The 15154-nt window shown below is 47.6% G+C and overlaps 1 protein-coding gene across 1 annotated transcript in view; it reads right to left on the reverse strand.

Annotated features, from left to right (window-relative positions):
- The window catches only part of LOC125757421 (histidine-rich glycoprotein-like), a 41778-nt gene that overhangs the window by 12339 nt on the left and 14285 nt on the right, over window positions 1-15154 (reverse strand). Inside the window, exon 5 of the mRNA XM_049413013.1 lies at window positions 13181-13204. Within this exon, the coding sequence (XP_049268970.1) occupies window positions 13181-13204 (24 nt within the window). The remainder of the gene's footprint in view (window positions 1-13180; window positions 13205-15154) is intronic.

The raw sequence follows: 15154 nt of genomic DNA on the forward strand, positions 1-15154 counted from the left end.
TCAGCCCTCGGCATCTTCGAAACTGTCGCTGTGGAAGGGCTCTGATGTCCCGGACGAATCCACGCGACGATGTGAGACGGAGACGGCGTCGCCTGGGTGGCCACCATAGTGGCGGCTGAGCTAACCGTTTCTGTTGGTTTTGACGAATCGGAGAGGGGCCGAACTCGAGCTGCTCACGTCGCAAGCGGCGACCCGTGAGTTAGTGGACAAGCGTTAATTCCGCTGGCTGCAGTCTTCAAGGATCTCGGCTAAGCTCCATGGCACGTGTGGGGCTTGCAATCATACCGCGCATCCACCAGAATGTAACCAACATATAGTGTTCATTGCTATAGAAACCGTTTATTCAGGGCGAACCTGTGCCCGTCAACTCAAGACACGCAACACTAATGTAGAATGTCGCTCGATAGCTTCTCCGAACTTCGTTGATTTCATCTCCACACCTGTAGTCTCGCGCCGGTCATTCCATGACCCGCCAGACTTTTTAAACACGTGGCGTGGTGGCACATGCTGGCCAACGTTGCATGGCGTGCTTTGCTTGGTAGTTGTGCGGCGGCTTTTACGAATGCAGGATGCGGCGTGCGTCCGCATACGTTGTCGAACAACTTGTGGCAGCATCTACCTGGGTGCGTACATATTTATCCAACCTTTACTATATTGCCTATAATATTCAAATTAACGTGAGCAGGCATTCGTACGTATTAGCGACACATATGGCATTGGGATTTCTTACCCAGTAGTGTCGTCTTTTCATACAACAATGCACAACAATTTCCTATTCAGGAGGTAACTGTGATGCCTAAACATTGTACACGCCGTAGAACGGTGCGTCAAGAGCAGTACTCACGCAGAATAAGCACAACTAAGCCCATGGTGATCAGGAAGAGCGCGAGCGAAGCCACGAGGAAGGCCATGAACAGAGACTCTCTCCTCTCTCTGCGACGCACAAAAAGACAAGGCAATGCGTCGAGAATTGTTAAAGTACCGGCTAAATCACTGCGCTATTCTAAAGGACACAGTCACCGAACTACTGTGGGTAACTATGAGTCACCACATTTTTAGAGGCACAGAAAAGAATAAAGTATGCTTACCTGTATTTATGAACTGTACATTATCGTATACAATGCATGCAAAGCACGACCAACTAATACGGTGAGAAGGGACTGAGTAAGCCACATATGCGAGTGACATTACACAGTGGTCCGAATATTCTCACTTCATCATTGTGATCGAGAACTGAGGAACTAGGCTTTCGGCGCACACTTTAATTCGATATTTCAATTTGAAGTACCTCCCTTTAAGCCCCTCCCACCAAATAACGGCGGCCAATCCGGCATGACTGCGCGACGTGAGGAACTGAGGCGCCACATAAGGCATACGCGACACCGATGCCGACAAGTCGTCGACGTGCGTGCCACTGACGACGACACTGCGACTACTAGTTAGCACACCGTTTAATTGGGAAGTGCGTTGTTTTATTAGGACCGCGACGACGCGGCCGATGACAGTGAATCCTCGTTGGGTGATAGGTTATGAAAAAAGAAAAAAGGGATCGGCCCGTGACCGAAAAAGTTCCTTCGATAAGGCGATTGCCGCAGGTTCTGCCCTTGTCTGTGCACATATTCGTCGTGACGCATGGTTTAAATTGTGATCACAGCGCAAAGTAAGACACGAGACAGAGAGCAACGAAGACGAGCGCTGTTTCGTGTCTTACTTTGCGCTGTGATCACAATTTAAAAAAAAAATGAATACCAACTAGCCCGTACCCAGACCTTGCATGGTTTAAGCCTCCTTCGGAAGTTGAAATGCATGAATTCCATGCCTTTCAAGCCGTCTACAAGGAGGTTAAGCAGATGTAGATCTCCTTCAGCGATAGCTGTCGGCCAGGTGCCTAGCAGAGCTGACAAACAAGTTCGAACACTGCAGGCGACGCTGAACTGACGGATATTGAATTTTAACCAAGTAAACAGCTTTTATGACTCAGGAAGGACCGTGCCAACACTAAGTGAACCACTTTTAGTTTCATATGGCATCACGAAAGACATGAGAAGCGGCGACACAGCACCGACAGCGCTACACAGCCGACACAGCTCCCTACAACATGGCTACGTCACCGTCATTTATCGAAGCCTGTCCGTAGCCCTCACCGGCGCTTCCATGACGAAATACGCTTGCGTATAGTCGGGTACAACAGAAGATGTCAGGGGAGGCCCCTCCCATATGACCGAAGTGCGGTAAGAGTGCTGTTTATTTGGCTAGCTCGAATAGCTCACTGTTATTTGGACGCACTTGATGAAGACAAAGTCACAATGAGGAACTCGAAAACCACAAACGAAAGCGCTCTAGCAACTGAAGTTTATTAAGGCGAAAGCCTTATATGCCTCACTAAACACGAAATTTGACCGTCGGCGGCGTCTCGCGTCCTGCGGCATCGGGGACAAGTGGTGCAAAAAATAATCACTACGTGATTACGTAACCATATGACGTCATGATGACGTCACAGATCACAAAAATGTGTGACGTCATGATGAAGTCACGAATTCTGGCGTGACGTCATGTGACGTAACGCCACATAATGACGTTGGGAGAGCGCGCGACCTCAAGAGAAGAAAAAGGCGGCGCTTCGCAGCGGCACGTGAAGCCACCGCTCTTATTCTCTGCTGGCGTCGATTCTGGTTCAGCCGTCTTGTGCCTTCGCTCCTGTGGCAGCCTACGCCGTCATCACATGACATCGTAGCTTGGTCAAAGGTGCGCTGATCACGGAGGCAGTGCAAAACCAGGTGAGGTGCCTCCGATCCTGGAAGCAGTGCGAAACCACGCTAGGTGCACAAAGCTTTCGGAGGGCGGTGGGGCCGGATAAATACATCTAGGGAGCCTACATGACCGGCCGTTCATGTAGGCTCCCTATTATATCGACTGAGAAGAAAAAGATGGCCTTCGCCTTCGAGTCGTCTTACGTGATTGCGCAAGGTACCCTATGATTTTTTCTATAACATCCTGCCTACGTAAAGATACAGGCACACGAGAGGTTGTAGAGGGCCTAGCTAGCCGTAGTCAAGGAAGGGGCCACATGTGACAGCACAACTGTCAGTTTCTTTGCCGTAAAAAGAATTATCCTAAACTTAGTGTAAGTAGACACGTAGCAGGCAAGATGTTTCAATAAACTTCATTTGCTAGAGCGCTTCCGTTTGTGGTTTTTATTGAGCAGTTTCCGCTTGGGCCCATTGTGGTCACCAGCGAGACAAAGGCGGCGGCGAGCGTGCGGGACCGGGCGGCGCATCGGGCCGAGGAGGTAGCCGGCAGCCTGGCCCTCGCCGACCCCGGATGCACGACCGTGCTGAGTGATTCCAGGACAGCGGTGCGGAACTACGCCAGAGGGAGAGTGTGTGGCAGTAGCGCGGGTGCTGCGCGCGGTGAACCTAGCGGACAGAACGGTGACAATCAAGTGGTTCCCGGCCCACATGGGTAGGGACGTGTCGCCCCGCAGCAACGCGAACCACAACGAGACGGCCAACGAAGCGGCGCGAGGTTTCACATACCGCGCCGCCCAATCGGCCGACTCGACGGAGGAGTGGTGGTGCGAGGCTAATGACAGAATGACAGAGTACAGTGAAGCGCTGAAACGGTACAGACTAGGGCGCAGGACTATGCCACCGGCGTGGGTCGCTAGCCACGCCGGTGCTCATGAAGCACGTGTGTTCTAGCGTATATGCAAGTGACTTGTGTCGTGTGTGTGGATCGGGATTGTGTCGTGTGTGTGTGTCATGTGTATGGAGCGGCCCACATTTCATGGTATTGTGAACAGAATCCGAAGGCGCAAGGACAGTGACGACGATCCCGCCATGGCTTGCGGACACCGCGGGAAGCGACCAACGGGAAGAGCAGACACGGGCCGTCCAGTGGATTTCGGCTGCCCTCGAAAAGCAGCGCCCGAGCGAAAGCGCCAGGTGCTCGCTACCACCCCAGCACAGGGGCAGGCGCGGGTGCCAGAAGAAGGCGGGAGTAGCGAAGGCTGCTCGCCGAGTAGAGGACGCCACGCCGAGGTGATGTGTGGCTGAATCGCGATGACCCTCCCCTCGTGGGGCTAGGATAGTCGTCCGCCGGATAATCAAATAAAGTCCTTTTCACTTCCCTTCATTGTTGGTACGACGTAGTGAAAGGAACAGCGCAGATAACGACGAGGACGAAGAAAGGCACACATTAGACAAACGCAGCGCTCACTTTCAACGAGGGGCTTTTGTTGAAAGTCAGCGCTGCGTTTGTCTAACTTGTGCCTTTCTTCGTCCTCGTCGTTACCTGCGATGTTCAGTGTGGTTTTCGTGTTCTCCACTGTGTCCTTGTCTTCAAGCGCGTCAAAATACAAGAAGCGTGGGAGCAGGTAGCATCCGCACCTAAAGAAATAGCCCGCTCAGGCACTCGCAAACGTTCCCCGAAGGCAGGGTCTCCGGTAGTCCGGCTCATGACGTCAATCTGGAGTACGTGCCCATTGGTTATGGCTCGCATGCGTCCGCTTTTCAGGAGGAAATGCCGCGGACTTGTAACGTTGCTCCTGTCTATAGAGTGGTAGATCTGTGTGCATTGTTATACTGACAAACACCTTAGTTGCCGAGGAGCGCTGCTTGCCTTCTTTGCTAAACATGCCAACAGTTCCCCACCCCTTGAGGAGTGCAAAGTAAACAACCGCTCAGCCATGCGAGCCATGAATTGGTGTTCTTGCAAGAGGGCACCAAATGCTTAATGAAGTACATGAAAAGCATGATCAGGCTATTAAAATTGGAAGTAAAAGTCCCGAAGGGTCGACGGTGTTTATACAGGCTTTATAGGTAAAACAGCGCAAAAGACAACACGGACAGGTGTAGAGACAGGGCTAGCGCTACCTATCCGAGATTGTGCTTCCTTTCGCGCTGCTTTACATATACATAGATACCGTATGACTCGAACTCACACGATATTGAGTCATATAGGCTTATTTCATAGGGATGTGCCAATTTGTTTTCTTTTTTCAGCATTTTGTAATGAGTTCATGCCTGCGCAACACGGTTTCCGATGCATTTGAAGCAAATAATGAGTGGCAGCTGTACGTGCCGCTGTAAGCCAATGCGCTCCCCTGGTACATATACGCGGTGTTCCAGACAACATTAGTCGGGGTTTTAAAGATATGCCCGCGCATTCTTAAACGACGCGACCAAATGCATGTTTAGGTTATTCTGTCAAGTAAGCGACACTATTGTTTGTGTTCTGCTTAATTGGTAAGCAACAAAGTAGTAATTAACAAACATCTGAAACAACCAAGCTAAGCAAAAATTCCAATGAGAAAGTTATAGAATGGTTTTCAAAACGTCCGATTAGAGAGTGTCTAACTTTCTATCCATTAAGTGCTGTTGTTTTTCTGTTTACTGCCGAAACCCGCAAAACACACACAAAAAAAGAATACCACGTGGCATGCCCGCTCGCACGACGTAATTACAGTGCTTCCTAACGTTCCGTGTAGTACAGACAACCATAGCATTTGGCAAGGTATGCTGCCACTTAAAAAGAGCAACGACGGTGGCTGTGCTATTTTAAGTAAGGGTGTGCTAATAGTGAACTTGAGATATTATATGCTATATGTAGACTATTGGAATGGTTTTTTAATAGTAGGCAACCGTTTTCATAACAGCGCTGGGATATCATTTTATTTGAAACAAGTATTCACGAACTTTAACAAAGGAACGTTACGATCAATTTTTACCGGCAAAATATAGCTCAAAAGCTGAAGTAAGCTCGCACAGCAGCGACTGTAGCCTTCTAACTATTTGGGTAACTGTACGTTGAAATACAGCAGTTACCACAATATCCAAGGCGGTACTTTGTCACCTGCTTTTAGGCAAAACTAAGACGTCAAAAGTAAAAAATAAAAATGTTTCTTAAACAACGTCATCATAAATCTCGTGATGATGATAGTGGATTGAGGACACCCTCACTTCGGGGACACTACAGTTTCAAGCAAACACGCTTTCATCCTGTGATCAATACAGCCTTTATAATCTCGTAAAAACTCCTCCTGAATGCATCTTGGTAATTAAATAATTAGGACAAGAAAAGTTATCCTTCGCAGTTCCAAACTTTTCGTCCCTGTGCGGTTTTCCCGTCGGTGCTGATTATTCTAGAAATACTCGCAAAATGCTCGGAATTTCGAATGTGCACTATTAGATTCGAGTTGCGAATTGAATAGAACACTATTCGATCGTTATTCGAAATTTTCAAATATTCTCACACCCTTACTTTTGACTATGTTCAGCATCTATCACGCGCCATCCGTATCATATTAATCATACCACTATCGAGTTGCATGTGTAGGCGTACTGAAAAGCAAAGCACTTCAGTAATCATTACACAACCTATCTACTTAACTCGCCATTTGAACGCTAGCTTCATGTGCGGATGTGCGGATGCGAAAATGTGTGAGGCCCGTGTGTTTAAATTTAGGTGTACGTTAAAGGACCCCGGGTGGTCGAAATTTCCGGAGCCCCGCACTACGGCGTCCCTCATATATACCATGGTTTTGGGACGTTAAACCCCAACAATCACTATTACATTATTATAGCCAATGATACCCGCAGTAAAAGACAATTCAAGAATTACGACCATCACTCAGCTAATACTGCTTGAAACAAGATACATCTTGAGCAACGGTAATGGCCCCTCTCCTCACGGGGAAGGAGCATGAGCCACCGACACATTTCCACAAAACACTTACTCGTAGTACACTCCACCTAAATAAAGAGAAGAAGAGAAAATACATTAGAACAAAGCACCTTCTGACTCATTCGCTGAAGCAGCAAGTGTATGTTGAGACAGACCGTTACGACTTATTAAGGCAAGAGCCTTAATAGTAGAAATAAAATACAAATAAGAAGCAGAAACAAGCAAAGTGAAACATGTTATTCAAGAAACTTAAAAGGCGACATATCGGTGATTGCAGTTGGTGATTGTGGTGGCATTACATTCGGAGGTTGTGTTATAGGTATAAATGCATGCGTGTAGGTTACGGTTCTAAATAAGGAGCATGCAGTAAAATTAAGGAACATTTTCGTGGATGATATGGAGGGAGGGAATACGAAAAACTACTCACGAAGGTCATTGTTGTGATAATAGGTTGTACGAAAAAAGAGCGAATTGGGCTATGTTACGCGGGAATGGGCTGGAAGGTTAAACGGCGACTTTTGCCTGCGCAGGGTTTTTTCAAGGTCGCGCCGGTGTTATTTTTTGGGAACAGAGTAATGAACGAACGCGGAAATCCACTTAGACTCACAACTGCTGCTGTCAGAAAGCTAAAACCCGACTCCTAAACTAGCTTGCGTCGCGCTATGTATCCGCTGCATAGCAAGCAGCGATGTCGCTAGACGCAGCACAGAGCAATGCAGCAAAGCGTGCGTTCGACGGAACGAGAGAAAAGATGCGGGAAGTTTGCACTAAGTTGCGCAAAGCTTCGCACAGCGAAGCTAGTTGATCTTCAGCTCGTCATGCTGCAGCACGGGAATCACAACGCCGGCGGCGATTGGATCCATGCGGCTTCGACGAAGAAGCAGCAGCCGGGAGAATGTGTGACGAGAGAATCCGGAATACGCTCAAAGCTCGCCACTCTGAACGCGTTGAAATCGCTGTCCCTGAGCCACGGTGTAAGAAGCTGTGGTGGTTGCTATGACGACGTTGCGGCGGCGGCTGCTCCTCGGCGCGGCGGCGGTTTGGCTATCTTTAGCATAGGTGGCGCGCAGCTGTGTCGGCTGTGTCGGTCCAGCAGAAGAGTCGGAGCACGTGATAATCGCCGGGGACTCGAATTTAGTTAGATGAGAAGAAGCAGTCAAGGAAAGGGTGAGAGGCGACAAACGAGTTTTAATAGGGAAGTTCCCGGGACATAGGCTGGGATCAGTGATGAGACAAGCTAGCGCAAAACTCGCAACTAAGGCTAATGGACGTAACCTCGTGATAATCGCGGGAGGTCTAAGCGACGTCTTGAATGAAGAATCAGCCGAACTAGCGACCACATTGGCGAAAGGGGTCGATGACATGCGCGCCATTTCCCCTCAGGTGCAGATAGTGGTATGCACAATACCGGAAGTACCAGTGAGGAATATCAACTTGCAAAGAGCGGTTGTCGACGCAAACAAAGAGATATGGCGAATTAGTCGAGAGAAGGGCTTCGAGGTAGTGGATATAAACAGGGAAGTGCACAGGTGGGGCGGTTTCCAAAGAGACAGAGTTCACTTCGATAAGAGGCTTGGTCATGAGGTGGGCTGGCGACTGGCAGGACGCGCAGTAGCTTTTTGGGGGGCATTCGGGCCCTTCGGTCCCCAGGGTAGCTTGTAATGAGGAAAACAACCAGGGGGACTCTTTGACAGGCAGTATAGCGAAAAACCAGAGAAAAGGTAAAAGAAGGGAGAAGGCGCGTGCTGCAATTAGTTACATAAACAAGCAGGGTGGCAGAAAAAAGGCCAAATTGTTAGAGATTGAGGAGCAGTTAAGCAAGGAACAGCTAGGTGTTTATGCGGTTACAGAAACACACCTTAGAGACTTGGAAGAGCCACCACATATTGACAATAATATTTGGGAAGGATGTAACAGGATCACCTCAGAAAGGAGAGGTGGGGGTGTTGGAATGCTAATTCATAGCAGAACAAAATTGGATAGAGTGAAACAAACGTGTTCAGAGCACGTGTGGGTTTCGGGCACAGTAGGTGGAAAGAAAACGTGGCTAGGTGTAGCTTACTCGTGGACAGGGAATAACTGCAGAGAAAAGAATCTGGAGGTAGTGAAATGCATAAGCACCGATATTAAAGAATTTGGTCATGATGCCGAAATAATCCTTCTAGGGGACATCAACGCTCACATTCATGACCTTGACGGATATTCAGACGCCAATGGCAAGTTATTGCTAGATCTCTGCGAGCAACGTAGTCTTGAGATAGTTAACGTGGGGCCTAAGTGTGAGGGGCAGATCACGTGGGAAGTCGGAAACCGGCAATCGAATATTGATTATTGTCTCATGACAGAAGGAATATATGACAAACTTAGAGAGATGAGAATAGACGAGGAAGGCATTAACAGCTTGGGTAGTGATCATAAACGCATAATATTACAAATGGGATATAAAACTGAAAATAAGAACATAGAATCAAAGTTTGGCAGCTTGTATCTAAATGACAAACAAATAACAAATATAGCCGCAAGAGTCGAGGAAAAAGTAGACGAACTACCAGGCAAAGGCTGGAAGTATAGTGAGCTGCTACATGTACTCACGAAAGAAATGGAAAAAGAGACGAACACTATTTGTTGGAAAGGAAAGAGAGAGCCAAAAAGTTGGTGGAACAAAGAAATCCGGGAGGCGATCGAGAAGCGACGTGAGGCATCACGGGAGCACAGACAAGCAAAAAAGGAGAAGCGGCCACAGGACGAAGTCAACCAAATATGGGAAATATAGTTAGAGCAAAAATTCATTGTGCAGAAATTAGTCGAGGCAAAAATTAAAGGTGAAAGTGAACGCTGGATGACAGAGATTCGCGAAAAGAAGAAGGCCGCGCCTAGGATATTTTGGAGCCACCTAAAAGCGCTGGGTAGGAAGTCTGTCACAATGCAACAACATATGGTAGATGAAGGAGGAAATCAATTGGAAGGGCATGAAGCGCTAGGTTACATCCGAAAGATAACAGCCGATTCGTTTAAAAGGTCGCCCAGGGGATTCCCCCGGTGTGTAAAAGTACGCAAAGGAGTGCAACCGATGAAGATGTAGTACTAGAGAATTTCAATTGGAAGAAGGCCGAAGGAAAAATTCCTAAGCGCACTACTCCGGGCTTAGATGGGGTTCCCGTCAGCCTCATTAACGAACTCGGACATAAAACTAAAGAAGCACTGCTGAAAGCCGTAGAAACGTGCTTACAGGAGAGGGAACTACCAGACAGTTGGCGAAAAAGTAGAATGAACTTAATCTATAAAGGCAAGGGAGAAAAGGATAACATTCGCTCGTATAGACCGCTAACCATTACATCGGTGCTATACAGGTTGGCGATGCAGGCAGTAAAATTAAAAATAGAAGCGTGGGTAGAACAAAATGATATTTTGGGAGAACTTCAGAATGGATTTCGAATTGACAGGCGGTTAGACGATAATCTGTTTGTTCTTACCCAGTGTATAGAAATATCGAAAATAGAGAACAGGCCCTTATACGTAGCTTATCTAGATATTACCGGGGCGTATGACAACGTTAATCAGGAAATTTTGTGGGATATACTGAAGGAAGTGGGCGTAGGTGACGACTGTATACAGCTTTTGAGGGAAATATACCGAGAAAATACAGTTTGTATAGAATGGGAAGGAATAAGTAGCAAGGACAGCGTTGAAATTAGCAAGGGGCTGAGAGAGGGATGTCCTTTGTCCCCGCTGTGATTCATGCTGTACATGGTGAGGATGGAAAAAGCGCTGGAAGGTAGCAACATTGGATTTAATTTGTCACACAAGCAGGTTGGCACGATGGTTGAGCAGAAGCTTCCAGGTCTATTTTATGCTGATGATATTGTCTTATTTGCGGACACTCAAGATGATATACAGCGACTGGCAGATATATGCGGAAGGGAATGTGAGGCTCTAGGACTAGGATTTAGTGCAACAAAATGTGGATTGATGGTATTCAATGATCACGAAGACCATGCGGTCTTTATACAGGGCCAAAAAATACCGAGGGTAAGCGAGTACAAGCACCTCGGAGTATGGGTAAATGAGGGGGATAGATATATGGAGGTACAAGAGAAAGCATCGGTAGCAAAGGGAAAGAGGAATGCTGCAATTATGAAGCACTGAGCTTTATGGGGATACAATAGGTACGAGGTGCTTCGAGGGCTGTGGAAGGGTGTGATGGTCCCGGGGCTTACATTTGGGAACTCAGTAGTGTGCATGAAGTCAGAGGTACAATCAGGAATGGATGTAAATCAAAGGACGGTGGGCCGCCTCGCGTTGGGCGCTCACGGGAAGACGACAAATGAGGCTGTAAAGGGTGATATGGGATGGACAGGCTTTGAAGTGAGGGAAGCTCAGAGCAAAATGAGATTCGAAGAGAGGCTGAGGAAAATGAAGAAGAGTAGATGGGCAGAGAAGGTTTTCAGGTATTTGTATAGAAAAAGCGTTGACACGCAGTGGAGAAAAAGAACTAGGAAGAAGAAGAAGATGCTTTTAATGAGAAGAAGGAGGAGAGGTCGGCCTGGAAAGCGGGTTCTAGCCTGCTACTCCTCACGGGGGTAAGGGGAAAGGGGAAAGAAAGAGAAAGAGGGAGGTGTGATGATAGGCGACAACGGTATGGCAAATGAGTCACTGTACACACTGTTTTGCACGGGGACAGGGCACGCGCAAAAGTCTTTATGCCGCACATGCTCTAAAGACGAGCATCTAAACCTGTATCACTTAGAAATCTCAATAGGCACTTTAAACTTCGTTGGGCCTGGTCTGCATGCTCCCAAGCACCCAAAAGCTTCTCCTCCGAAAAAGGTCGGGAGTCCAGACGGTCTATGACGCACTGAAGTGATTGTCTTTCGGTCGCGTACTGAGGGCACACGCACAGGATGTGGTGAATAGTCTCAGACGTGTGGCACACACTGCAGTTAGGGTTTCGCTCCTGCCCAATCTTGAAAAGGTATCTTCGTGTATACGCAACACCCAGCCGCAATCTATGTAGTAATGTTTCCTGGTCTCTTCTTAACCGGAATGGAATCAGAAAAGCACGACCAGAGTCAAGTCTGTAAAGACGTTCTTGGCGATAATTAGGGTCATTCCATAAGCGTGTCATAGATGTTTTCATAGATTCAGACAACTAGGCTCACCAGTAAATATACGGCTAGTAGTGCGGGCGATATGGCAACAAGGAGCATTAAGCGGAAGGTCAGAGAGGCGGAGAGGACTTATTGGATGGCAGCAATGGAAAAGAAGCCGGCTCTGAGTAACTACCGAAAGGGAAAAAACGAAATAAGGAGGGAAAGGTTTTATGATAATTCAAGGGGAAGCGCTTTACTGTTTGAAGCAAGGTCGGGCCGCCTTAGAACGCGTAGTTATAAAGCGAGATTCAGTAACGAAGAAGAACAATGTACATGCTGCGGGGGAACTAAGGAAACGATGGAACATGTACTGATTGAATGTGGCGCTATTCACCCAGGTATACGTGTGGGCACGAGTCTACATGAAGCCTTGGGTTTTAGGGACAATGGAAAGCTGCACACGTCCGCAATAGAAATAAGTAAGAGACGGTTAGAGTATTGGTGGCAGAAAAGTAGAGATAAAGAACAAAAATATATAATGGGGGAAAAATAGGGTCATTCTGCCTTAAGAGGCAGAGAGATGGACCGTTAATTTAAATTTTTTTGGTATAACAGCATAGATTTAATCAATGTAGATAAGGTATTAGGCCAACATGAAACAAGGAAGCTTTTTTTTCCTTTTTTTTCTTCGAGCCTGGTGGCAGACATGTCACCGCCCCGTTTTAAAGGGGACGCTCATAGCATCCATCCATCCATCCGCTATGACAACGACGCAGCAGGGGTTTTTGTTAACGGGCGGCTTACTGCCAGCTTTACAAGGGTGTACTCCATCTTTGCTCTCATCGGCGTTTCTCATAATGCGCGCTGCACCGCGCACGTTCTCCCAATGCGCGGTAGAGCCGTACTTGCCAGCGCCTAGACTCGACTGGCGTGGCGAAACGTGTACGAAGGGCGTACCGCTCCATCGAAGGTCTCTGCACATCACTCGGTGTTGAACTGCTTCCGCGATCGGCCCCCCTTTGACCGATCGACGATTTCCATTGATGACGTCATGTGTCGCTATGCTGTGACGTCATTGTGTGACATACTAATTACGTCACAAAACCTATTATCTGTGAAGTCATAATGACATCGCATGATAACGTCAAAATGTGACATCATCGATCACTGGGAGGGTGTCACGTGGGTTTCCAGTTCGTGGACGGGCGCCGCAAAATCAAGCAGTTGTGCTATTTACAGCTCCTCTGCAAAGGCCTAAAGGACGTCACAGGGCTCGGCCCGATCATAGTCCTATATGACACAAATCATTACGAGACATTCCTGATTCATAAGGCCCTTCCGAAACAACTTGTCGCTTCAGCGCGGCGAAGTTCAAATGTGGCACTGAGCACGATTTGCGTACTTACTTGTTTCTGCGTTGTCCGGATATCCTGCGGCACAAGGCAACATTAACCAAGAGCATGAATCTGTATATCATCGTTATGTAACTTCAAATCAGATGACGACTGAATATGCAAAATCGGTTCTACGGAAGCCGACAGTTAACTTGAAGGAAGGTCATGAAAGGGTACAAGGAACTCCATACTTATTTCTGGGAAACAAAAGCTTTGTTCAGGTGGAGAAAGCGATCAGAACAGTCACTCCACATTGCGGAATTCGGTAGAATTTACTTGCCACTCTCCGTGAGCGTCGAGCTCTCGACTAATGCGCCCTTGCGCTGCCGTTTGCTGCCGCCCTGGCGAGCTCATTTGTTAGGGCGACCGCCCCCGGTAAGGCAGCGTGGAGGGTTCTATCACCGGATTAAGAAGAATTCTTATGTCAACGAGGAAGCCCTATCTTTTGAGAAGTCATGTCATTCTCAACCAAGCTTACATCAGAACTGTTCTTGCTTTTCGTGAATTCTCAGGTGCATGAATTTGCTTATTTAAATCAGCCGCCACGGAAGAAACCTGCTGAATATCACAAGTAAAAGCCCCTCTCCGTCTCCATATTGTTGCAACCGCGTTAGCTGTGCTTGTCCAAATTCTTCACTTCAAAACAGCTCGTCATGGTTCCACGGAGGCGCCTGAATTTTGTGACGGACAATATATAATTTTTTCCAATATTATGCGTGAACATAGCAGATAGCCACGTTGGCTTGCGCCGAGGTATGCTTGACAGAAGCGGCGCTGTGCTTCTCTTTGTTTTTTCTTTTTTAAACAGAAGCACACACCATGCAGCCATCAAAAGATGCGGAAACAATATTCTGTTGTCTTATGACGTACTGGAGTATGGTATATTGACAAAGCTGTTATCGCCACATTTGACTAATTCTAATTTGGGCAATTTTAATGGACATGACTCGCACCTGAAAACAGTCCTAAACTATATGTAAAACCTAGCATTTAGAAATAGTCTGTGGGTTGCCTTATCGTAAGGTTGTATATGGGCGCCGAAAAAAATGCCTAGGCAATGGTTTGATTAGGGGCACAAATCTTTTGCACACCATTGTTGACCCACAGCTCTCCGTTCCGCCAGCTTTTCTGATCTCTTGCACATAACCTAAGTGCCTCAATAATGGTCAAAAATGAAATATCCTGCTGTGGAGACGACGTTTCGGCAATATAAGTTGTTATCGCGGCACTAGAAAATGCTCTGGTTGGCCAGTGTTCATCACTCGAAGACAATGTTTCGAAAGATTCGGTAGTGTTTCTACATCCTCAGCGCAGTTTTGTGTCTCTTTTTCCCGTTAGTTATAGTTAAAAAGATATGTAGGTATTGGTAAACGAATTCGTTTTACGACCTTGAGGGGGCACCTGGCACAAAACAGTTTGTCTGGCGTTTTCTTGCAGCGTGTATGTTACTCGTGGCCTGCTAGTCATAACACGACACATCACTTGCTGTAGCGCGCCACAGATAATTATTTAGTCTGTGCATTACCGACCAGTCTCAGTTTCGGTTTGGGAAAGCTCCGTGAACGACAAACCACCGGGTTCAACTAACGCCATCTAGCGTGTGAAACGGAGTAAATAAACTCTGCCACGTGGCACCCAGCGCTGTGACGCACTTCCGTGCTACCTGCATCGTCTGCTCGCGTCCTACCGCCTGCCGCATACGCTGCGCGATGTCGTTGCCATCATCATCTCCGTTGTCGTCGTCGTTATGATCATCGTCATCTGGTGACAATGACTTTCTAGGTGCTTTCATTGTTTCCACACGTTCGCCGCGGGCACGGACCAAGGCACGGGCTCGAGAGCAGCCGCAGTCGGCTGGCGCAAGCGCGGCCATAGGCCAATGGCGACTGTGATGCCATTATTACTACCTGCGCAAGCTCGGAGCTTTTCTGCAGTGCTGAGGTCGCGGAAGTTGGGGGTCACCTTTACGCTACCTTATGTGACGTC

Source organism: Rhipicephalus sanguineus, chromosome 2, assembly GCF_013339695.2.
Source record: "Rhipicephalus sanguineus isolate Rsan-2018 chromosome 2, BIME_Rsan_1.4, whole genome shotgun sequence".
NCBI lineage: Eukaryota > Metazoa > Arthropoda > Arachnida > Ixodida > Ixodidae > Rhipicephalus > Rhipicephalus sanguineus.